Genomic DNA, 25,345 nt, shown 5'->3' on the forward strand with positions numbered 1-25,345 from the left:
TTTTTGGCTAATGCCACAAACTTGAGGATACCAAGGAAGAGAGCTCTTTACTGACTATTAGAGTCCACCGCTTGCTGCCTCTGTAGGCCATATGGCTTATCTTTAGAAGAAGTGTTCTGGTGGTGGGAAAAAGCTTAGATCTACGGGGGACAAAGGAGATCACACCCCAGGAAAAATGTTAAGCCAGTAGGTTGATTGTGTACAAACGTCAAAATAACTGGCTGCAGTCTAATTCCACTTACTGTACACACGTTCGGAATTTCCGACAACAAATGTTCAATGTGAGCTTTTGGTTGGTCGGATATTCCGACCGTGTGTAGGCTCCATCTGACATTTGCTGGTGGAATTTCCGACAACAAATGTTTGAGAGCTGGTTCTCAATTTTTTCGACAACAACGGAAATTCCAATCGTGTGTATGCAATTCCCACGCACCCATGCATGCTCGGAATCAAGCAGAAGAGCCTCACTGCCTATTGAACTTCATGTTTCTCGGCTCGTCGTAGTGTTGTACATCACTGCATTCTTGACGTTCAAAATTTCCGACAACATTTGTGTGACTCGTGTGTATGCAACACAAGTTTGAGCCAACATTCCATCGGGAAAAAAATCCACGGTTTTGTTGTCGGAATGTCCGATCGTCTGTATGCGGCATTAAGCTTTAAAAGCAAAAATAATAGAGGATTCAAAACCAGACTTATGTCAATACTGGATAAAACATTTTTTTAGGATTACCAGCACAGGGGACCAAAGAAGATGCTTGTAGTTAAAACTGCATAAAATCAGTTGGAAGTGAAATCGTAAGGCCCGTACACACAGAATTTCCGACAACGAATGTTGGCTGTGCATGCTCTCAAATTGTCCGACAACAAATGTGATCCGTCGGATTATCTGATCGAGTGCACACAAATCCATCGGACTAAAATTCAAAGTACAAACACACATGCTCTAAATCAATGATAAACATCAGACAACAATAGCAGAAGTTTCGGTAGAGCTGAAAAAAAAAAACGTGGTTTGGTGAATGTTGGCTGAAAATGTTCTGCCGTCTGTATTTAGAACAAGTTGACGGGGGGGGCATGGCTTAGCGCGCAAGCCGGATGGACGCGTGAGACCGGAGCTCCGGAACATCGGGACCCTGAGCGACATCTAGCAGCCCAAGAGAGACCCCAATTCCTCTCCCACCTACCTGGAGAGCCTGCCCGGGTGATTAGCAGCCATGACGGGGAAGCGACACACGGTCCGGAGGCCGCAACGGCTAACGGACTTCTTCGTTCCGCACGGAAGAGCCGGAATCCAAGATGGCGCCGGGGCCTGCTCGCCTGCACATACATCCTCGCAGAGGAAGACATCTAAAGCAGGTACTCAGAATCAAATCTTACTATCCCCAGATGTAGCACTATCTACTCCCTCAACCCCGACCACCCGCAGCCCAGCTAAATCTAAACCCAGGCTAGATGATGGGGGATACGGCAAGGCCGCAAGCCTGGATGGGAGCCAGGCTTCAGATTCTGGGGAGGACACGAGGGATCTACCCGATTCTATAGTCTCCTTCCCCACGCAGAACCAACCTGTCATCGATACTGTCCTGAAGGACATGTTAATATCTCTGAGGAGCACTTTGCAGTCAGATATGGCGTCTTGCATGCACCGCATGGGTAAAGATATACAAGACATGGGCAGGAGGTTGGATCACATAGAGACAAAAATGGAGGAGTATGCCACAACAATAAATGATCTGATGGATGCGAATGAAGGCAAGGATGCAGACTCTGACTGGGTTAAAGCGAAATTAGCGGATTTAGAGGACAGATCCAGGAGAAACAACCTGAAGATTAGGGGTATACCAGAATCGGTGTTACAGACTGATCTAAGTAAATACACCTCCACCATGTTTAAGGCTCTTATGCCGGAACTAGTGGATCTGGATGTAACTATCGACAGAATCCACCGTTTGCCAAAACCTTCCCATCTCCCTGAGCTGGTCCCCAGGGATGTACTTCTAAGACTGCATTTTTTCCATATCAAGGAGCAACTTATGCAAGTGATGAGACTACATGATTCTATTCCCTAGCAGTACCAGGATTTGCAGTTTTATGCAGACTTATCTCAATACACACTTATGAAACGGCGGAACTTGAATACAGTAACCAAAGTGCTCCGCAACCATAAGATCATATACCGCTGGGGATACCCAACTAAGCTCTCTGTTACCAAAGACAATCGCACCTTTATAATTACATCCTTAGAAAAAGGCCTTGATCTGCTCAGAGACTGGGGTATTCTACCTGACACTGCTGAAGGCTCTACCCCAGACCGTAGCCCCCGCCGAGTGGAACCCGAATGGAGGCAGGTTACGGCCAGGAATGCCAAGTCGCACATTTGATGTGGTCTATGGGCCCTAACTACACCTAGGTTCCCTATACCCGGAACCGACTCAGTTTGTCCTGAACTTTCCCCCCCGTTGCGAATTGCAATTTGCAGCAATGCGGAAAGGAACTATCCTTTTGTGTGGCTGCAGCCAGGATTGCAGCAACAATGTTATGGTTAACAAAGTTTTGTTTTTTCTGTTTTCTTTCTTTTTTTTCAAAACTTTTTGAATCACTGCCTAGGTCTCCTTTTCTCTTCTACAATGGATGCCGAACGGAGCTTCACGGACTTTTACCAAAGGTCGCTACAGAACGTGCTCCCAGGATCTACTGCCAACTAGGCCCACCCCAAGCACCTGGCCATGTGAGTACCCTCTTTTTATCATTCCATCCATTGATCTACAACCACGTCGCCCACCCAAGTGCGGTAATGCTGACCTTTACCGGACCTATTACTACTACCCTATGCAGTCTCGTAGCACCTACCCCCCTTAACCGCTATGCCACTTAATATACTATCCATGAACACTAAAGGGCTTAATCACCCAGTTAAACGGAAGTCCCTTTGGAAAGAAGGTCTTACACACCACTGCGACATTATTTGCGCCCAGGAAACGCACTTCTGTGCAAAGTCTCCTCCAAAATGCTCCCACCGGAGCTTCCCACATGTGTTTATGGCCAATGCAGACTCCAAAACCAAGGGGGTAATGACGGCCATCAGAGATACTATTGCTTTCAAGCTACATGACACCATCAGAGATCCCATGGGAAGATTTTTGATTTTGATATGTGAAATAGACTCTACAACTTACACCATAGTCAACGTTTACTCACCCAACAAACGCCAGGTGCATTTCTTCAACAAATTGATGAGGACAGTCCAAAGAGTCCACCGAGGGCTACTTATCCTATGCGGAGACTTTAACATGGTTCCCGATCCGACTATGGACTCTACTACTTCTTCCACATGCCACCTTCCAGCACTATCGCTATCAATCACCAAAAATAACCTCTACGACGCTTGGCGTTGCCTACACGACAATGAAAGGGACTTTACGTTTCTTTCTACCCCACATTGTGTCTATACGAGAATTGATTTATTTTTAGTTGAGCAGAGGGTCTTATTTCAGGCTCAGTCAGTTAAAATTAATGATATATCCTGGAGTGATCATGCATCTGTAGTACTATCGCTTGCTGACTCTGCTCCCTGTAGCCGTGCTCCGGTTTGGCGACTCAATACCTTCCTGCTGCAAGACGGGGAGATTAGAGACCGCCTACGGACCCACTAAACTGAATTTCTTGAGACCAATTTAGGCACTGTGCAAAGCCCTTTCACAGTTTGGAATGCCCACAAGGCATTCATGAGAGGCATATTCATCCAAATGGGGGCTAGGCATAAGAGACAGAGGCAGAAACGTTTTACGGAACTGACGAATCAAATTTCAGATTTAAAAGCCAAGAATAAACAGAACCCAACTAGCATAATATCTGACCAACTTACCAAACTTAGATATAACCTTAGACTCCACCTATTGGAAAATTTTGAACGAGCCTCCAAACGATTGAGGATGACCTACTACGCTTCGGGTAATAAGGCTGGCAAGCTGTTGTCTAGAGCCCTTAAAGGACACAGGTATAAAACAAAGGTCCCATTTATTATTCATCCAGATTCAGATCAAAAGGTGACCCACCCCCAAAAAATTGCCGACACCTTTAGCTGCTATAATGGGAAACTGTACAACCTTAAAGATGACTCGTCCACTTTTCAGCCAACACCTGAGATTATAGACAAATTTCTAGGGAACATAGACATCCCCCAGTTATCCAAAGACCAGCTTGATTTTCTTAATCTTCCCTTTAACGACAGCGAAATTTCTAAAACTATCGACTCACTACCTATTAACAAATCACCTGGCCCAGACGGCTTTAGTAGCGACTACTACAAAGAATTCAAATCTCTATTGACACCATGCTTAGTACAGATGTTCCAGTCGGCGGCTGCCTCTGCCTCTTTTCCTCCTGAAATGTTAGAAGCCCTCATAGTAGCCTTACCAAAACCAGGCAAGGATCCCACTTCGCCAGCAAACTTTAGGCCAATTTCGCTTCTTAATATAGATCTCAAAATATACGCCAAACTAATTGCCACTCGATTAGTGGACATTATGCCCGAGCTGATCCACCCTGATCAATCGGGCTTTACAAAAATTAGGCAAACGTCTGATGCCACGAGACGAATGGTCAATATAATCCACTTGGCAAAGATGCAGCAGAGGCCTTCTCTGCTCCTGTCTTTGGACGCAGAGAAGGCCTTTGATAGGATTCATTGGTTGTACCTATCTAGGACTCTGGAGTCGTTCGGGTTTAGTGGTAACATCCTCACAGCAATACAGGCCTTATATTCTAAACCATCGGCTAAGGTGTACATGTCGGGTATATTGTCAGCTCCATTCATTATAACCAATGGTACGAGACAGGGGTGCCCCCTGTCTCCATTGATTTTTAATTTATTAATGGAACCACTGGCCATATCGGTGAGATCACACCCAGAAATAACTGGGTTTGAAGTCAACAAGGAGCAACATTCAATCAGTCTTTTTGCAGATGATGTAATTATGATTATGACAAATGTAGAAACATCGTTAGCAGCAACGCAACACATACTGGGCCTCTTTAACAAGGTTTCATACTATAAAGTTAACGAAAACAAATCGTATATTTTAGGTCTGGGTCTAAGTGAGGGTTTGTCCACCAGGATTAAGCAACAATACCCGTATACTTGGAGCACTAAGGGTATCAAATACCTAGGTATTACATTGACAGATGACACAGACCACTTAGCTGAAGCCAACTACCACTCTTTCTTACTGTCTCTACCCTCTAAACTTAAGGAGCTTTCTTGGACTGAATCCTCATGGACAGGGCGCCTAGCAGCATTTAAGATGATACTCCTGCCACAATTTCTATACCTGTTTAGAAATCTACCCATATTAGTCCCTGATAGTTTTTTCTCTTCTGCTCAATCTCAGGTAAATAGGTTTCTATGGCAGGGAAAGAAGGCCAGATGCGCCTTCTACAAGTTGGTCAAAGCTAAATCGGCTGGGGGGGTGGGACACGTACACCTCAAGGACTACTATTGGGCCGCAATCCTAGCACAACTGAGATCTTGGTTTCGGAGCGGAAGCCGATCGAGGTGGCTGCCACTAGAAATCTCACAGAGCCCAAACCTTAACATATCTAATCTACTACTAGCCAGTCCACATATGGCAAGGATTCCCCCACTCATTTCTCCGACTATAAAAGCAGCTCTCAAAGCATGGGGGAGATTTATGGGGGAACCTGTAACCGATCCTAACCCCCAAACCATTCCATTCCCTATAACAGGTCTGCAATTGTTAATCCCTGATCTCAACATCAGACACTGGGGGGGACAGAGGTATCCAAACTGTTGCAGATATCCGAATTGGCCCTGCAACCAAGACATTCAGGACACTGCAAATAGAATATGGCCTATCTCCTAGAGACCAATACACGACTATGAGAATAGCACACCTCCTAGAAGACACTCCAGAACTATCAGCTGTGGTTCCATGGAGAGTATCCCTTTACCTCACTAGCTTAACTACCTCTATAAAAGGAATATCTCTATTTTACAACATACTAGGACAAAAGACTCTGTTGACTAAAACACCTTCTATGAGATCTTGGGAATGGGACCTCAGAGACACATATGACATATCCCAATGGAAAATTGCAATTTCCTCGGTGTACAAAGCCACTAAATGCGCCAACCTTTGGGAATTGTACCAGAAGATCTTACTACGATGGTATTTAACTCCTTCACGATTGGCAAACTTCTACACTCAATCCTCCCCTGCATGCTGGAGATTGTGTGGCCACAGAGGCTCGTTACTACACATATTAGGAGAGTGTCCTAGGTTGAGGAAATATTGGAACGAAGTGTTCGCCCTTATCAGTTCGATCACGAACCACGCATGTCCCTTCAAGAGAGATTTGGCTATCCTGTCCCTAGGAATAGATCAATTCCCTATGCCCCACAGACTAATAGTTACACATATCCTCCTGAGCGCCAGACTAGAAATAACCAGAAAGTGGAAGTGTATCGAGACCCCCACTCTGAGGGGAGTGGTTAGATCCACCAACCTTCACATTAGCCACGAAATACTATTTGGGAAGTCTCAACGAAGTCCTAGGGTGGGGGACCAGATCTGGAAACCCTGGGTTGATTGGTACGATGCCAACGAACATAGATTTTAGGTCTAATGTAATCTTCTCCTTTCTATATCTAACGCCTTACCATCTCTCAACATGCACATTAAGAAACACATCCAGTGCAAATCTTTCTAAATCTTTCTAAGTTTTTCTAAATTTCTCTAAGTTTTCTAAGCTTTCTAAGCTCTTCTTCCTTTTTCCTTTTTCTTTCCCTTCCCTATTTTCCCTTCCTTATTCTCCATATCCTCTACTTTTTCCTTTTCTTCCTTCTTATATTACTTAATATAACATCTACCGCATACTTCACATGCATACACAACAGTTAGATACATATCTGATCCCGCAGATATAGATATCTACTCATTGTTAGGGCACACTATTGGCTGCCACTCGGCAAGAATGGATAGGTGATGTCCCTCAGCTGTCGGCGCAGTTTGGTTCCCGATGGGGGCGTTGACGGTGAGAGGGGCCCAACTTGAGCTTGGACCCTTCTCGTCTCGACAGGTTTCGATTCGGTTGGGACCGGGCTCATAAGTACACCAATGGTGTAGGTCTCACCTACACGTTAACAGATTATGTGTGACCCATATGTTAGATACCATTTACTCTTAGAGTTTATCTTTTTCATACTGTTAACGAGTCAGTTGCACCTAAGAAGGCAATTAATATGTCTGAGAATTGTTCTACCTTGTTGTGCACTTGTATGACTTATGACTTATGGTTTATTGATGAGAAGTGTTTTCTCATGAATGTATGTACGATCGGCTGTATTATGCAATTACTAATAAAAATCTATTGGAAGTAGAACAAGTTGACGGACAACTCCCTTCGGGCAAAAATCTGCGGATTTTTTAGACGGAAGTCCGATCACGTGTACGAGGCTTTATTCTAGACCAACTGGTGTTCTAGAAATTCCATGTGATGCCTTGCTATATATAGTAAAGGCCCATACACACGATTAGACTTTTTGACAACAATTGTCTGACGGACGTGTTTGATTGGACAGTCCCACCATGTGTATGCTTCATCGAACAATGGTTTTTGCTTTCTCATCAGACAAATGTTCGCTGTAAATGCTCTTAGGCCTCGTACACACGACCGTTTTCCTCGACAGAATCCATCAAGAAACATGGTGGCAGAGCTTTTTTGCAGAGGAAAACGGTCATGTGTATGTTTTTCATCAAGAAAACTGTCGAGGAACTCGATGAGAAAAAAAGAGAACAAGTTCTCTTTTTCCTCGTCGGGAGTCTCAATTTCCTCGTCGTGTTCCCCCGTCGGGCTGGTTTTCGATGAGAAACACGTTCGTGTGTATGCATAGAAACCCGCACATGCTCAGAAGTGTGGCGCCAGTGGAATCAAACTTCCCCTTTATAGTGCCGTCATACGTGTTTTACAACACCGCGTTTGAGAACAACGAGATTTTGTCTTGACAGTGTGTACGCAAAGAAAGATTGTCAAGTTTCTCGACAAGCCTAACAAGGAACTCGTCGAGGAAAACGATGTTTCATTTACTACGAGTTCCTCGGTCGTGTGTACGAGGCCTTCAAACTTTTCGGCAACAAATGTCCAATGAAGCAAATCCGATCGTGTGTACACAAGTCCATCGGACTAAAGTCCAAAGTACAAACACACATGCTCAGAACCAATGCTAAAGATCAGACAACAATAGCAGAAGTTGCCCAATAGGTGGCACAACTTTCTTTTTTCACCAGGGGCTTATATATTAAAACTAGTCAGACAAGTCAAAGTCAAAGTAGTATTTCCGGTCTGAAGACAAAATTAAATAGATAAACCCCTGATGAAAAAATTTAAAAATTTGTAGTTTGTGGTAGATACCAGATTTTCAAAAAACTTGACACCTCTGCTGACCTTCAGAATCCTCCCCTTGCTGCATCCATTGGACATCTGACCTCTTTTTAGCAGAATAATTCTGGCTGCATCAGTGGTGGAAGGGAAAATCTTGGATCCCTGGGGCAAAGGAGATCATACCCCAAGAAATGTGAGAAGCCAGTAGGTTGATTATTTGCTAGAATTGAAAAAACAGGCTGTAGGTTTTGATGCCTGTCAAACTAAGGCTTTGAAGGCAAAATAATAGAGGATTCAATACCAGGGTTATGTTAATACTAAGTTGAAAGGCAGCATTTTTTTCAGGCTTACTATCACAGGGGACCAAACACGTTGCTTGCAATGAAAGCTGCAAAATAAAAATATTGAAAGTAAAATCTCATTCAAGACCAACTGGTGTTCTAGAAAGTCCATGTGATTTCTTGCTATGTAGAGTAGGGTTGTCATTGAGCCGAGAGCCAGCAGATAGTTCTCTTCCTTGGAATCCTCTAATTCTTTAACCATTTCAGCCCCGGACCAGGCCATTTTTGTAATAAGGCACTTTGTGTTACTTTAACTGACAATTGCGCAGTCGTGCGAACTGTACCCAAATAAAATGTATGTTCTTTTTTTCCCATAAATAGAGCTTTCTTTTGGGGGTGTTTGATCACCTCTGCGCTATAAACAAAAAAGTGTAATTTAAAATATATAAATAACTATTAACTCCTCGATTAATCGTTAATTTTTTAGATTGATCAAAATTATTTTTATCGGTTCTCACCTCTCCGCTGGCTTTGGGTCTTCAGGGAGTTCCATCGGAGATCCGGTGACGTCACAGACACCGGCGGGGCTTGCCGTGTCCATCTGAAGGGCTCCTTTGCTGTGCCTTCATATGTGCATGCCGGTGGGACCTTACTGTCTGCCACACGCAAGGGCTGTTACACTTCCCTCTATCACTTCCCTCTATCAACTTGGGATTCTACAGCCATTCACTGGGAGTTGTCATAGTTCCCTTCATGGCACATCTACATGCCGACAAACTGATGTTAATCCCTCCTCATCTGGACTCAGCAGTGTTATCGTTGTAAACATTTTTATACCAGTATCATACTTAGCTACATGTTTTTTTGACTGCTTTCGCTACCGTTTGGTATTACTCGCACCATTTTTACAGTTTATGTAGCTACATCGATTTTTATCTCCAGTGCAATATTTATTTTGTTACCTACTTGAAGACTATAAAAGTTTTAATGCTATTCCCATCGAGCGCTGCCTTTGTGTGTTTTTTTGTATCCTGCTATCCATTTTTCCAGTGGTTGGTAGCTGCGCTGGGAATCGGCCTGCAAGGATATCAGCTAAAAGTAGTTGGATCTGTATGTGCATTATAATGTATCGAAATTAGTCGATTAATCGATAAAAAAAAAACGATTAATCGAACACGAAAATTTTAATCAGTAACAGCCCTGCTATAAAACACATCCAATAAAAAAAAAAAAAAAAAAAATCAAATCTCTTCATCAATTTAGGCCAATATGAATTCTGCTACATATTTTTGGCAAAAAATTCCCAATAATCGTATATTAATTGGTTTGCGCAAAAGTTATAACGTCTACAAACCATGGGATATTTTATGGCATTTTTCTTTCTTTCTTTATTTTTTACTAGTAATGGTGGTGATCAGCGATTTTTAGTGGGACTGCGACATTGTGACGGACTCATCGGACACTAAGTGACACTGTTTTGAGAACCAGTGAAATGATTACAGTGATCAGTGCTAAAAATATGCACTGTCACTGTACTAATGACTCTTTCAGGGAAGAAGTTAACATCAGGGGTGATCAAAGGGTTAAATGTATGCCTAGCTGGTGCTTGCTAACTGTGTGGAGGTTGCTCTGACTGGATGAAGACAGAGATCCGTGTTCCTGTTTAGCAGGAACACAAGGGGGTAGATCCACAAAGAAAGTACGCCGGCGTATCTATTGATACGCTGGCGTAATTTCAAAATTCCTGCGTCGTATCTTTGTTTTGAATCCTCAAAACAAGATACGATGGCATCTGGGTTAGATCCTCAGGATCTTAGATGCAATTTTTCGACATCCGCTAGGTGGCGTTCCCGTCGTAATCCGTGTCGAGTATGCAAATTAGCTATTTCCGACGATCCACGAACGTACGAGCGTCCGTCGCATTCTTTTACGTCGTTTCCGTTCGGCTTTTTCCGGCGTATAGTAAAAGCTGCTTTCTGGTGGCATACTCAATATTAAGTATGGCCGTCGTTCCCGCGTCTAATTTTGAAAATTTTACGTCGTTTGCGTAAGTCGTCCGTGAATGGGGCTGGACGCCATTTACGTTCACGTCGAAAACAATGACGTCCTTGCGACGTCATTTGGAGCAATGCACCCTGGGAGTTTTGACGGACGGGGCATGCATAGTTCGTTCGGCGCGGGGACACGCTTCATCTAAATGAAACACGCCCCCTATTCGCCGCATTTGAATTCCGTGACCTTACGCTGCGAGAGATACCCTACGCCGCCGTAACTTACGGCGCAAATTCTTTCAGGATTCAAAGAAAAGCAAAGTAAGTTACAGCGGCGTAGCGTATCTCACATACGCTACGCCCACGCAGATGTATGTGGATCTGCCCCAAGATCTCTATCTTCTTCCCTGTCAGAAAGGTGATCGATCTGGTTTATATAGGCAGATCCTCTTTCTACACCTCTGGGGAATGATCGCGGGTGGCCAGCGGACATCTGGTATCTGGCATTAAAAGTGCTGCAGGCAGTCGGCAAGTGGAAAAATAAAATAAAAAATCTGGAATCCACCTGCAAACTAAACCTATTTAATTTATTCACCAGAGACTTTTTCCTAAAATAGTTTGTATTTTCAAAAAAGTAACACTACAGGCACTTTATTTTAATTTTTTAATTTTGAATAGAGCAAGGGAGGGTTATAATCGCTGTTAGATTATTTTTTCACCATCTGTTTTCCATTGAGGAAATTTACCTTCACTTTCTGTCCTATAGCCAAACAGTAAGTAAGAAGAAATACCTGCAAATTAAGTGAATTCTTTGGGGACCACCAGAACTAGTATTCCCATTGGAAGTGTTCCCCTCTATTTCTTTTCTGGGGACAACCCAATTTTCTGGAGTTTTCTTTTACTTTCACTTTCAGTAATAATGGTAAACAGGACAAATAGAGATGGTGAATCTCCTTAACGTAAACATGCATTTCCTGTAATTGGGAGCAGTGATCAGTGTCATGTCAAATGTAGACCACCCCCCCCTCCCCACAGTTAGAACACATCCCTAGGACACACGTAACCCCTTCGGCGCCACCTACTGGTTAACCCCTTCACTGCCAGTGTAATTTTTACAGTAATCAGTGCATTTTTATAGCACTGATCGCTGTATCAATGACAATGGTCCCAAAATGGCATCAAAAGTGTCCGATGTGTCCGCTATAATGTCGCAGTCACGATAAAAATCGCTGATCACCGCCATTACTAGTAAAAAAATTATATTAATAAAAATGCCATAAAACTATCTCCTATTTTGTAGGTGCTATTACTTTTGCGCAAACCAATCAATAAACGCTTATTGTGATTTTCTTTACCGAAAATACGTATCGGCCTAAACTGAGGAAAAAAAATATATATTTTTGGGGGGATATTTATTATAGCAACAAGTAAAGAATATTGTTTTTTTTCTTTTCAAAATTGACGCTCTATTTTTGTTTATAGCGCAAAAAATAAAAACCACAGAGGTGATCAAATACCCCCAAAAGAAAGCACTATTTTGTGGAGAAAAAAGGACGTCAATTTTGTTTGGGAACAACATTGCACGACCACGCAATTGTCAGTTAAAACAACGCAGTGCCGAATCGCAAAGAGTGCTCTGGTCTTTGGCCAGTCAAATGGTCCGGGGCTTAAGTGGTTAAAGTCACAGTAATATTTTCAAATTTTCAAAAAAGAACTTGAGGGCACCAAGGAATAGAGCTCTTTTCTTGCCGTCATAACACTCCCCTTGCAGCATCCATAGGACATCTGACCTCTCTTTAGCAGAAGCGTCCTGGCTGCCTCAGAGGTGGAGGGAAAAATCTTGGATCTCTGGGGCAAAGGAGATCATACTCCAGGAAATATGAGTAGGCAGTAAGTGGTTTTCTACTAGAATCAAAGGGGGTAATCCACAAACACCCGGCGCAACGTAACTTTTGTCATTTAATTTACACCGCCGCAAATTGCACAAGGTAGTGCCCGATCCACAAAGCACTTACCTTGAAATTTGCAGCGGTGTAACTTAAAATCGTCCGGCGCAAGGCGTTCCTAATTTAATGGGGCGAGTCCCTTTTAAATTAGGCGCGCTCCTGCGCCGGACGTACTGCGCATGCTCCCGACGTCATTTTCCCGATGTGGTTTTACGTTGCGCCGGGTTTTGAGAATCGCGACGGGCGTAAAAAAAAAAATACAAGTTGCGGCAGAAAAAAAAAAGAATTTAAAAAAAAGACACCGTCGCAGGAAAGAAGGGTCTACTTTTACATGGTGTACTAACTTTACACCTTGTAAAAGCAGCCCTAATTTTGCGATAGCAAACTAATACTTACAGAGAAAAAACGAAGCTGAAAAGCTTCGTGGATCTCCGTAAGTGCTAATTTGCATACCCGACGTGGCATTTCGACTCGAAATGACCCCAGCGGCGGCCGAGGTACTGCATCCTAAGATCCGACAGTGTAAGTCCCTTACACATGTCGGATCTTCTGTCTATCTATTGGAAACTGATTCTGTGGATCAGTTCCATAGATAGAAACAGGGATACGACGGTGTATCAGTAGATACGCCGGCGTATCCCTTTTGTGGATTACCGCCAAAATAACAAGTTGCAGGCTTTGATGCTTATCAGACCTAAGCCTCGTACACACGCACGGTTTTCTTGGCAAGAAAACTGCTGGCAGAGCTTTCTTGCCGAGTATACGGTGCGTGTGTACGAGGCTTTCAGGTTTCTCGTCAAGAAAACTGCCCAGAATCTCAACGAGAAAAATAGAAAAGATTCTAATTTCTCATTGTTAGATTCTCGGCAGTGTTTTCCTGCTGAGAAACCCGAACGTGTGTATGCTTACCTCTCCATGGAGACCCACGCATGCTCGAAATGACTTTGACGCATTCACAGTAGCTTCCAAGGCATGGGTAGGGTGAAGCAAGATGGCGGCAACTGTTGCTAAAAAAAATAAAATAATAATATTATGGATTTCGCAAATGCTACCATTTCTATGCACTAAGCTACTGTATTTATTGGCGTCTAACACTGCCTTTTTTACCCTGAAAATAGAGGGTAAACTTTGCCCGCGTGTTATACGCAGGTGGCTGTGGAATGTTTTTTTCCTGAAACTTCCCTCTTAAAGTTAGGGTGCGTGTTATACGCCGTTATTTATTTTCTATAATATAATATGCACTCTAGGCATGCCTTTTGTACACTTTAGACTTTTTTTTAATAATCGCTGGCAGCGTTTGGTAGTAGTCGTGTTGCTTTGTTGTTACATCCCATATGTATCTGTGTTTTTTTTTGGGGGGGGGGGGGGATTGTATGATTTCCTTTTTCTGTGGTCCTTGGAGTCTATTGCTACAAGAAACAATGTGATTCTTTTTCTCTAGATTCTCCTGCCAAGGTTTTGTAGTTTACACTAATGCAGTGTGATTTTATTTAAATTCTGCACATACAATTTCATTTACATTTATTACATCTGAGTTTGCCTCTGGGGGAGCTGCTCTCTGTGATATGGAAAGCAAGTATCTAATAATTACTTTGCTGGCTTAATAAATATGTCAAGCTTGGGTGTAGCAAATTACATTCACAAGAGCCCTTTTTTTTTTTGCTATTCACTTAAACATTCATCAGTCATGCTGTGCCAGATGTGGTGGATGCTGGGAAATTGCTACCCTGCACCTTTTTAAATGATAAGAATACAAGAGGTATGGAGAGCTCCAGGTGCAGAGATAATGACAAATGCAAACAAGGATTCATTTCACACTGTATTTCCAACTGCTCCGGGGTCATTAAAAAAAAAAACGTGGAGCCTTCAGTAAAAAATTACACTCGCGCCAAACTTGTGATGAAATGTGCCAGTTTCTGGTTGGGTTCTATAACATATTTACTAAAAATCCAAGAGCAGTTCTTTTGTGAGTCAAAGTCGTTCTGTGTAGGAATTTGGGGCCAGAATCACGTAGAAATGGGCTACGCTGAGGCGGCGTAACGTATCCCATTTACGTTACACCGCCGCAAGTTTACAGCGTAAGTGCCTGATTCACAAAGCACTTACCTGTAAACTTACGGCGGCGTAGCGTAAATCCGTCCGGCGCAAGCCCGCCTAATTCAAATGGGGCGGGGACCATTTAAATTAGGCGCGTTCCCGTGCCAAACGCACTGCGCATGCTACGTTCCTAAAATTTCCCGACGTGCATTGCGCTAAATGACGTCGCAAGGACGTCATTGGTTTCGACGTTAACGTAAATGGCGTCCAGCGCCATTCACGGACGACTTACGCAAACGACGTGAAATTAAAAAATTTGATGCGGGAACGACGGCCTTACTTAACATTGGTTAGACCACCTAGAGGGCATGCTTAGTTTTACGCGACGTATCTCTTTTTTTTTTTTATTCTTTTTTTTTTTTACGCGACGTATCTCTACGGAAACAACGTAAATTTAGAGCGATGGGCAAAGCGGACTTTCGTTAATCGGCGTAACTAGTCATTTGCATATTCTACGCCGACCGCAATGGAATCGCCACCTAGCGGCCTAGAATTGCAGCCTAAGATCCGACAGTGTAAGTCACTTACACCTGTCGGATCTTAGGGCTATCTATGCGTAACCTGATTCTATGAATCAGGCGCATAGATGCGACAATCGTATCTCAGAGATACGTATCTCAAAGATACGACGGCGTATCAGGAGATACGCCGTCGTATCTCTTTTGTGAATCTGGCCCGTGGTTCCAAAGGACTTTTTTTGGCTTTTCCCAAATGTATCCTTCCCCTATGTTGGAAGTGGGTTTTATTTTTTTCAGCTTATAGTGTGCATGGAGCCCAAGGAGCCCCATGCACACTAGCATTGTTTTTTTAACTCCTATAAGTTGTAATTAAAGCGAAGGTCCACACAAAAAGTGAACCTCTGCTTTTCGGAACCCCCTCCCCCTTCCGGTGTCACATTTGGCACCTTTCAGGGGAAAGGGGGCACAGATACCTGTATAATACAGGTATTTGCACCCACTTCCGGGAATAGACCCCAGCGGGAGTCACGCCCCTTCGCGTCACCCACCCCCCCACCCCTACGCTGTCTTCTGGGAAACACACTGGTCCCGGGAGACATCGGGGACCAGTGAGGGTGCGCCGCGTGGCTCGTGCATGCGCAATAGGGAACCGGGCAGTGAAGCCAAAATGCTTCACTTCCCGATTCCCTCCACAAGGATGGTGGCGGGGGCAGCCGAGAGACGAGCGATTGCTCAGCCTCAGCTGCCAACATTTCGTGTGCACTGGACAGGTAAGTGTCCATTTATTAAAAGTCAGCAGCTGCAGTATTTGTAGCAAAATTTGGGTGGACCTCTACTTTTACATTTTTTTTTCTGCTACTAGAAGCTAAAGGTGAAAAACATTTTTAGGTTTAGTATCACTTTAAGCCACAACCTCCAACAGATTGGGGGCAGTCATGTCCTAAAGGCAGTATGTTTGGCATTGCATTCCCTAATTTTTGTGATTTAGGCTTTTTGTGTATTTTTCAATACCTACATTTAGCATAGCTAATTCTATACAGAGCTTTCTAGTGGAATGGGGTTTCTTCTTTTACCAGAAGTAACACGCATATGGGACAGCACAGTGGCTTAGTGATTAGCGCCAGAGCTTGGTTTGAATCCCAGGCCACACACTATATACATGAAGTTTGTGCTTTTTCCCCAAACTTGCATTGGTTCTCTCCAACATTCTAAATGCATGCTGGTAGGTACGGTAATTGGTTTCTGTCTAAACTGGTGATAGAAAGACTCTAGTATATGTGTGCAGATTAGCTATGCATATGTGCCATATAATTTTGCATGTTGGTCCCAAGCTCCTGCAAATAGGAAATGTTGAAGAAAGACCTGGCAACCTACCTCCTAAAAAAATTGCAAAGAAAATTGTATTAAAAATACTCTCATGGTCAGGGGTTGTGGCCAGAAGGGCACAACACTACACATATGGTGGACATGCCCCAAGATTTGCCGCTTTTGGATGAGGGTTTCAATCATTTATATTTTACAATGGTTACAATAGTTAGTATCATTAAAGATGCTAGGGTTGCGCTATTGAATAAACCAGTGTATAATGTACCCCAACATACCCAGACACTGATTCATTTTATGTTCCTTATGTGAAAAAATTTCCATTGCCACAGCATGAAAAAGACCTGTTATAGATATGGCAATAATAAAGCGCAAGCTTACGTGGATCATGTTGAACGAACAAATAGTGAGTGTTCTTCACAACAAACAATCCCTATTTGATAAAACATGGTCCTCTTGGCTTACCTACTTGCAGGTCCCTAATGCATTGAGATATTTTTTAATTCGACTGGCGGGATGCTCCCGGATGGATTTTACGCCCTTCTTTTCTTTTTTTCTTCACTGTACTTAGCCAAACTTGGCATCGCGTGTATGTAGCCCCTTTTTTGTAATCCAGCCTATTCTGGGCATATTTTGGGGAATTTGATCCCTCATATGGGATAGTTACAATGGTGATAGTTGCAAGCGCCTTAATTATCTCACAATTTGAGTAAGAGGTACTATTGCCACCAATACTATTTCATCAGGATTAAGTTATAGCAATGCTAGACTCCCAAGTCCATGATCTTTCTTATATATATATCAGCTTCATCGAGGGGTTAACTGGATGGTGTACCTCCTGTGTTTATATTACTAGAATGTTCCAGTAGTATTATATATATATAAAAAAAAATAATAATAATAATAATAAAAAAAACAAATTTTATAAAAAGTTGATGTTTTCCTTAAAGCGGAGGTCCACTGATTTTATTTTATTTATTTATTATAAATACTGTAGCTGCTGCCTTTAAAAATAAGGACACTTACCTGTCCAGGGTGCCTGCAATGTCGGCACCCAAAGCATATAAATCCCTTGGCTCTCAGATGCTGCCACTGCCATCTTCGGTAAGGAAATCAGGAAGTGAAGCCTTGCAGCTTTACTTCCTGGTTCCCTACTGCGCATTCGCGACTCACGCTGCGCGATGCCACTGGTCGCTGCTGTCTTTTGGGACCGGTGTGTCTCCCAGAAGACAACGGGGGAGAGGGGGGGGTGTGTGGCATAGATACCCACGGGTGGCTTGGGTATCTATGCCAGGAACTGGAAGCAAAATACCTGTATTACACAGGTATCTGCCCCCCCCCCTTTCCCCTGAAAGGTGTCAAATGTGACACCGGAGGGGGGAGGGTTCCAAAAAGCGGAAGTTCCATTTTTGGGTGGAACTCTGCTTTAAACTCCAGTTTACTTACGTTAGAGGTCCCCATGGCAGCTCTTATCAAGGTGCTGTGGTCCTCTTCAGTTTCTTCCTAGCCTTGTATTTGTATTTGTCCCCATTTCAAGCTTGGAGCAGACGAGGATTGTTCGCTGCTCCATTATATGATCTCTTTGTTTTATTTTTATTTTACTTGTTTTCTAAAAAACAATAAAAATGATTGAAACAGAAAAATGCTCTCATGGTGCCCGAAGAGCTGGCCCTTTGAATCGCCAGCAGTACTTTTAATTTCTAAACTGAGTCTCACTATATTTTAAACTCTGATACATTTTTAATTGTGTGCAAAAAGCTTAACTGGATGGTTTTATTTAAATTGATACGGTTCATGTACGTTCATTAAATTTCTATATTTCGATCTATTTTTCTGAAGGGTATTAGTTTTATTTCATAATTCCTCTACTCTCCACTTTTATGCTCAGAAAAACGTAATTAAGAGTAGGTGGTAATAAATTACACAACTTTTCACTAACGAGAGCATCACCATCCTTTACTAATTGATCCCCATTTGTACCCCCCATGGCATCAGTTAGGTTAGTGTATGTCTACCTTAATCTGAAAAATAGTCTTATTATTCAGCTTGTTATGGACATGGACATTGGCAGGATATCCTTTTAGTATGTTTAATTTAAACAATGTGTTACTTTGATCTTTCTTTATTTTCTACAGTTGGATAATATAACTAACAGTATTCTATGAAAAGTTGAGAGGAGATTTAATTTGCTTTGTTAAATGTATTTGCATATCACATATTAGTGACAAATGTCCACTTGGGGGGCGGGTGCCCTCCCGTTCGCCTAGATGGAAGGAGAAGATCCCATTCTGTTTTTTTTTTTGTTTGTTTTTTAGCGGCTCGAATTGGAGATAGGTGGGTGTAAATGGACACAAGTTCGTTTACATCTGCCACTTCATAGAAGGTCAGGGTCAGACTTATCGTGTGAAAGGAGCTTGGGGCTGCTTTCATATGGATGGGCTGCAGTTTACCCACACCACAGGTACAGTACAGGGCACCCGTGGCTTTCTTGTGGGTTAGCTGCACTTTGCCATAGACTTCTCCTATGTCCTGCAGATGTAGTGCACTTTCTGAGTACACCAAACCCGCAGGATTGAAACAGAAAAATGCTCTCATGGTGCCCGAAGAGCTGGCCCTAAGGCCCCGTACACACGACCGAGTTTCTCGGCAGAATTCAGCCAGAAACTCGGTCGGAGCTGAATTCCGCCAAGAAACCCGGCCGTGTGTACACTTTAGGCCCGAGGAAGCTGACGAGGATCTCGGCGAGGAAATAGAGAACATGTTCTCTATTTCCTCGTTGTTCAATGGGAAATTTCAGCTCGCCAAAATCCTCGGCGGCTTCACAAGGAACTTGACGAGCAAAACGATGTGTTTTGCCCGTCGAGTTCCTCGGACGTGTGTACGGGGCCTTAGAATCGCCAGCAGTACTTTTAATTTCTAAACTGAGTCTCACTATATTTTAAACTCTGATACATTTTTAATTGTGTGCAAAAAGCTTAACTGGATGGTTTTATTTAAATTGATACGGTTCATGTACATTCATTAAATTTCTATATTTCGATCTATTTTTCTGAAGGGTATTAGTTTTATTTCATAATTCCTCTACTCTCCACTTTTATGCTCAGAAAAACGTAATTAAGAGTAGGTGGTAATAAATTACACAACTTTTCACTAACGAGAGCATCACTATCCTTTACTAATTGATCCCCATTTGTACCCCCCATGGCATCAGTTAGGTTAGTGTATGTCTACCTTAATCTGAAAAATAGTCATATTATTCAGCTTGTTATGGACATGGGCTTTGGGTGAATATCCTTTTAGTATGTTTAATTAAAAAAATGTGTTACTTTGATCTTTCTTTATTTTCTACAGTTGGATAATATAACTAACAGTATTCTATGAAAAATTGAGAGGAGATTTAATTTGCTTTGTTAAATGTATTTGCATATCACATATTAGTGACAAATGTCCACTTGGGGGGCAGGTGCCCTCCCGTTCGCCTAGATGAAAGGAGAAGATCCCATTCTGTTTTTTTTTGTTTGTTTTTTAGCGGCTCGAATTGGAGATAGGTGGGTGTAAATGGACACAAGTCCGTTTACATCTGCCACTTCATAGGAGGTGAATGGAGGGTCTGATTGGGTCAGACTTATCGTGTGAAAGGAGCTTAGGGCTGCTTTCATATGAATGGGCTGCAGTTTACCCACACCACAGGTACAGTGCAGGGCACCCGTGGCTTTCTTGTGGGTTAGCTGCACTTTGCCATAGACTTCTATTATGTCCTGCAGATGTAGTGCACTTTCTGAGTCCACCAAACCCGCAGGTAATAACAGAACTCTGGCTCAGTGCAGGTAATCCGCAGGCGCACCTGGGGATCAGTTTGAAAGCAGCCCGGTAACCACTGCAGAACAGATATGCCCAAATATACACTGTGATATTAGTAATAAACGTACCTTTAATAACAGTTTTCCATTCAGGTTTTGCCATCTGTTGCTGTCCCAGGCAGAGTGCATTTGGTATCACTCCACCTATGACAGGAGCCGGTGCTATACAGGCAGCATCAGCTTATGTGGCTCTTCTCCACAGCCGCTTGTTTATTCTACTGCTGGCTTCATTCACAACACTGATGCTCTGGGATGGCAACCTGCAATCTGTGCTTGCCAACCCGCCATCCCAAAACAGGAGGCCGTGGGCCACATCAGAGGGCTCCGCGGGCCGCATGTGCCCCCCAGGGCCACTGGTTGGGCACCTCTTGCTTAGGGGATCCATTACCCTATATGCTGGGAAATTTTGAGCCATGGGACCACTGTAATGCGGGGTCTTGAGCTCTGGTAAGCAAGATTGGTGGTGGTATCACAGCGGATGGTGAAGGAGACTTTTTCATTATGTAATAAATGGGCATTAAACATTTCGAACATGCTCATCGTTTTTAACGTTGTCGTGTTTAACGTTGTCGTTTTTAACGTCGTAAAAAATGGTCCTGTGTGGGCTTTAACGACGTGAAAAAAAACGTGGATGATCAGAAGCAAGTTACGAGACGGGAGCGCTCGTTCTGGCAAAACTAGCGTTCGTAATGGAGTAAGCACATTCATCACGCTGTAACAGACTGAAAAGCGCGAATCGTCTTTTACTAACACAAAATCAGCAAAAGCAGCCCAAAGGGTGGCTTCATCCGAATGGAACTTCCCCTTTATAGTGCTGTCGTACGTGTTGTACGTCACTGCGATTTGCTAGAGCATTTTTTTTTCACGATCGTGTGTAGGCAAGGGCATTTTAAGGATCGGGTTGAAAAAAACTTAGTTTTTTTCTAGACCATTAAAAACTTCATTTTTTACAACCCGAAAAACGGTCGTGTGTACGCGGCATAAGAGTTCCAATTCGTATGCAATCAGGTAGGCCCTTGCACTACATGGTTTTGGTAAATCTGAAGAGAAAAACCTGCAGGAAAACTGATAGTGTGTATGGGGCTTGAGTCTATGGCGATTGATATGATAGGTATAATCAAGGAGTCATAGGCTCAGCTTTGTCATAACTATAAATGGTGAAATTTATGTATCAACACCCCAGCTATAAAGTTTCGTATTACTTATTACAGCAGCATGACAATAGAATCACATATTGCATATGAGACAAATATCTTGTTTTGTTTTTAATAGATTGCTAAAAAATAGATAAAACACTATCACAAATTGAAGACAATAACAAGTTTCTAGTTTTGCAGACAAGCAGAATATAAATTTTGCTATGCGGTTAAGTAATTACTGAGTATAATTGCTTAATCCTTTTCCTGTGCTGGAAATGGATTGATATCTGAAGTGTTTAATCATGTGCGCGGCACTTATTCTTGTTCTGTTGTCATTTGCAGCAGCGCTGAAACCGACGATGAACCGCCATGCGAAGAAGAGATTGATTACAATACGGATAGCTGTTCAGAGGAGGAAATCTCAGAGTTGGACACTCTCAATGCTGAAGACAGTCTGAACGAAGAAAAGAACGGTGCAGGGAAAGAGACGAGTTCAGAAGAGCTGAGCAAAGAAGATGTGTTGCCCACAAAGTTGAATTGTTCCACCAGGAAAACTCTCCCAATTGCACCCAAACAATATGGCTGCTAACCGGAGGTTGCCTGCCCTCTCGGTGAGCAGAACTGTGAGAACTCCAGCAAAACACAAATGGCACATCGTTATCTTTATTAACATAGACGTAGATGTAAATAAGTGTCCTGATGTTACTCAATATTGGGCTTATGTACTAAGTCAACTCACCCTTTTATGTCAAACTCACAGAGATACAGAAATTGGGAACATATCTATAGTGCCAAAAGGGAGACTTCATTGTAATTGCTGACCAACTTCAAAGAATACTAATTGCCTGGCCCTCTCTGGCTTTAATATTTTCTGAATCACTGTCCTGGAACAAGCATGCAGATAAGAAAGTCATAGTGAAGTCAAAATACCAAATATGCATACATTTTCAGAAATCAGTTAAATACTGAAATGATTAAACTATTCTGACAACATTTCTAATGGTCTTAGATAAATGTGCATATTAGGGGATCTATTTATCAAAAAACAAGTTGGACAAATGTCAACATTCACCCACCCATCACCAATTCTCACTATATTTTGTTGTACTTAAACCCCCCAGACCTATTTTTTTTTGTTCCCCTTCTCACCTTAATTTTTGGGTTCTCTTCAAAATACACACTCAGGCCTCGTACACACGACCGAGTTTCTCGGCAAAAACCAGCAAGAAACTTGCTGGGTTTTTTCTTTTGCCGAGTAAACCGGTCGTGTCTACACTTTTCGACGAGGAAACTGTCGAGGATCTCGTCGAGCCAAAAAGAGAGCATGTCTTCTTTTTCCTCGACGGGAATGGGGAAATTTGTCTCGCCGAGATCCTCGACAGTCTAACAAGGAACTCGACGAGCAAAGCGATGTGTTTCGCCCGTCGAGTTTCTCGGTCGTGTGTACGAGGCTTCACCTAATGAATCCATAGATATCCCACAGCAATCCACTGTTACAAGAATGAACAATCTTTGGTCCTCTTCAGCTATCTGCCTATTCTGAATTATGTCAGCCAGCTACTAATGAAAAGCCATGCCGGTGTTCCTCCATCGATATGGTTCCTGCCTCGACTGCGCAGGCGCAGTAGGAGGCCACGGAAATCTCTGAGCCTCAACAGCTGATTGTCAGCTTAGACGAGCTTGCTCCCGATGCCTGATGCCTGCTTATACACGGCGCTCTATAGTACATGCCGCTCTACACAGCAAGGGGCGGATGTGATATTCAGCAGTGCTTTTTTGATTGGTTATCCACGCCGCTCTATACAGCAAGGTGCGGACGTGGGACGTCTATTTTATTGAGAAAAAACATCCCCCAAAAAAGGACTGCTCAGTATCACATCCGCCCCTTGCTGTGAAGAGTGGCGTGGATAACCAATCAAAAAAACACTGGTCAATATCACATCTGCCCCTTGCTGTAAACAGCGGCGTGGATAACCAATCAAAAAAACACTGGTCAATATCACATCCGCCCCTTGCTGGCCCTTGCTGTGTAGAGCGGCGTGTACTATAGAGTGTATAATCAGCCATCGGGAGCGACCGCGTCTACAGTTGATGAACAGCTGTTCCCGCTCTGAGTTTTCCGTCGGCTTGGATTGCGCCTGCGCACTCTGGAGGGATCCATATCGATGGTAGAAACCAGCTCGCCAGAACACCGGCCCTCCGGTGTGCTTGATCATGTGGCCTCCTGTGATGTAACCATCTCAGGAAAGTGCAAGACCAGGGCCATGCCATTCTGGACTAGACCAGAATGGTGGTGGGGAGTGGAACTGGGAGAAAAATAATAAACAATAACGAAAAGAAAAAAAAAACACACAACATACCTGCTTATGGAGAGAGAAGGGGTTTAAAAAAATAACTTATTTTTGCCAAATAAGTTCTGCTTCACTAGGTTGATTCCCTTTGATTGTCAGCTCCATCTAGGGGGCCATACCTCAATTAGTAAAATAATGCATTATGGCCATTACATGGAGTTGATAACCATAGAAAATCAATATAAAACAAAATACGATCAGAATACGACAGCTGGGCAAATGCTTGTGACATTCATCCAACTATTATATATATATATATATATATATATATATATATATATATATATATATATATATATATGCTTTGTTCTGAATTCATAATCTTCAGGTCAAAGATTTGGAATGCACTGAAGCCAAAAACAGGCAAGCAACATTTTTTCATGACGACAGCCTCCCTTTGTCACACAGTACAGCCTTCCCTTAGCAAGCACTTGTTTTATACTCCATAACTCCCCAGCATATACTCACTTTTCACTCCCCTGCCCATCGGATAAGCACTGGGAGCCAAAGGAAATACACTGTACCTCCAGGTATTAAGGGGCATATGGCTCACTTCATGTGACAGCACTGGGCCAATCAACATGGTCACATGTGAAGATCTATAGACTTGTGTAAGCTATGACTCCAGATACTCATTACTTATACTTTGCCTGTGCCAGCTGAACAGAGCAATGGGGGGTGGATATATGTAGTATATACTGCTGGTGAAGGGTACATTTAGGTAAATTTGGTATGTTTGTGGGCAAAGCAAAGGTTCATCTTAAAGTGTCCCTATAGGTACTATGTACTTTGATGATGTAGCCAGTGGTAGAAATATAAATTGGCTATATGGTATATACATTTATATTTATATAAATGCTATGGGCCAGATCCACAGACAGAGTACGCCGGCGTATCTACTGATACACCGGTGTACTTTCAAATTACCCGCGTCGTATCTTTGGCTTGAATCCTCAAACCAAGATACGACGGCATCTGGGTAAGATCCGACAGGTATACGTCCTCGTACACCTTTCGGATCTAAGATGCAATACTTCGGCGTCCGCTGGGTGGCGTTCACGTCGTTTTCTGCGTCGGGTATGCAAATTAGCTATTTCCGATGATCCATGAACATACGCACGGCCGTCGCATTCTCTTACGTCTTCTCCAGTTGGCTTTTTCTGGCGTATAGTTAAAGCTGCTTTTTTTGCAGCGTATAGTTAGATTTGCCATGTTAAGTATGACTGTCGGTTCCGCGTCGAAATTTTAATTTTTTCTTTTTTTTTTTGCGTAAGTCGTCTGTGAATCGGGATGGACGTAAGTCACGTCTAAGTTTAAAAAATGATGTCCTTGCGACATCATTTCGCGCAATGCACGGCGGGAAATTTAGAAACGGAGCATGCACAGTTCATTCGGCGCGGGGATGCTCTTCATTTAAATGAATCACGCCCCCTAATTCTTCCAGGATTCGAACCAGCCAAAAGTAAGTTACAGCGGCGTAGCGTATCTCTGATACG

General features: G+C 42.9%; 1 protein-coding gene across 1 annotated transcript in view; it reads left to right on the forward strand.

The window, feature by feature from the left end:
- Positions 1 to 22,249, forward strand: part of AGBL1 (AGBL carboxypeptidase 1) — an 863,343-nt gene extending 841,094 nt beyond the window's left edge. The window contains exon 23 of the mRNA XM_040341533.1: positions 21,841 to 22,249. Within this exon, the coding sequence (XP_040197467.1) occupies positions 21,841 to 22,087 (247 nt within the window). The 3' untranslated portion in view covers positions 22,088 to 22,249. The remainder of the gene's footprint in view (positions 1 to 21,840) is intronic.
- Positions 22,250 to 25,345: the final 3,096 nt, after the last annotated feature.

The sequence above is a fragment of the Rana temporaria genome, chromosome 3 (assembly GCF_905171775.1).
Source record: "Rana temporaria chromosome 3, aRanTem1.1, whole genome shotgun sequence".
NCBI classification, from domain to species: Eukaryota; Metazoa; Chordata; class Amphibia; order Anura; family Ranidae; genus Rana; species Rana temporaria.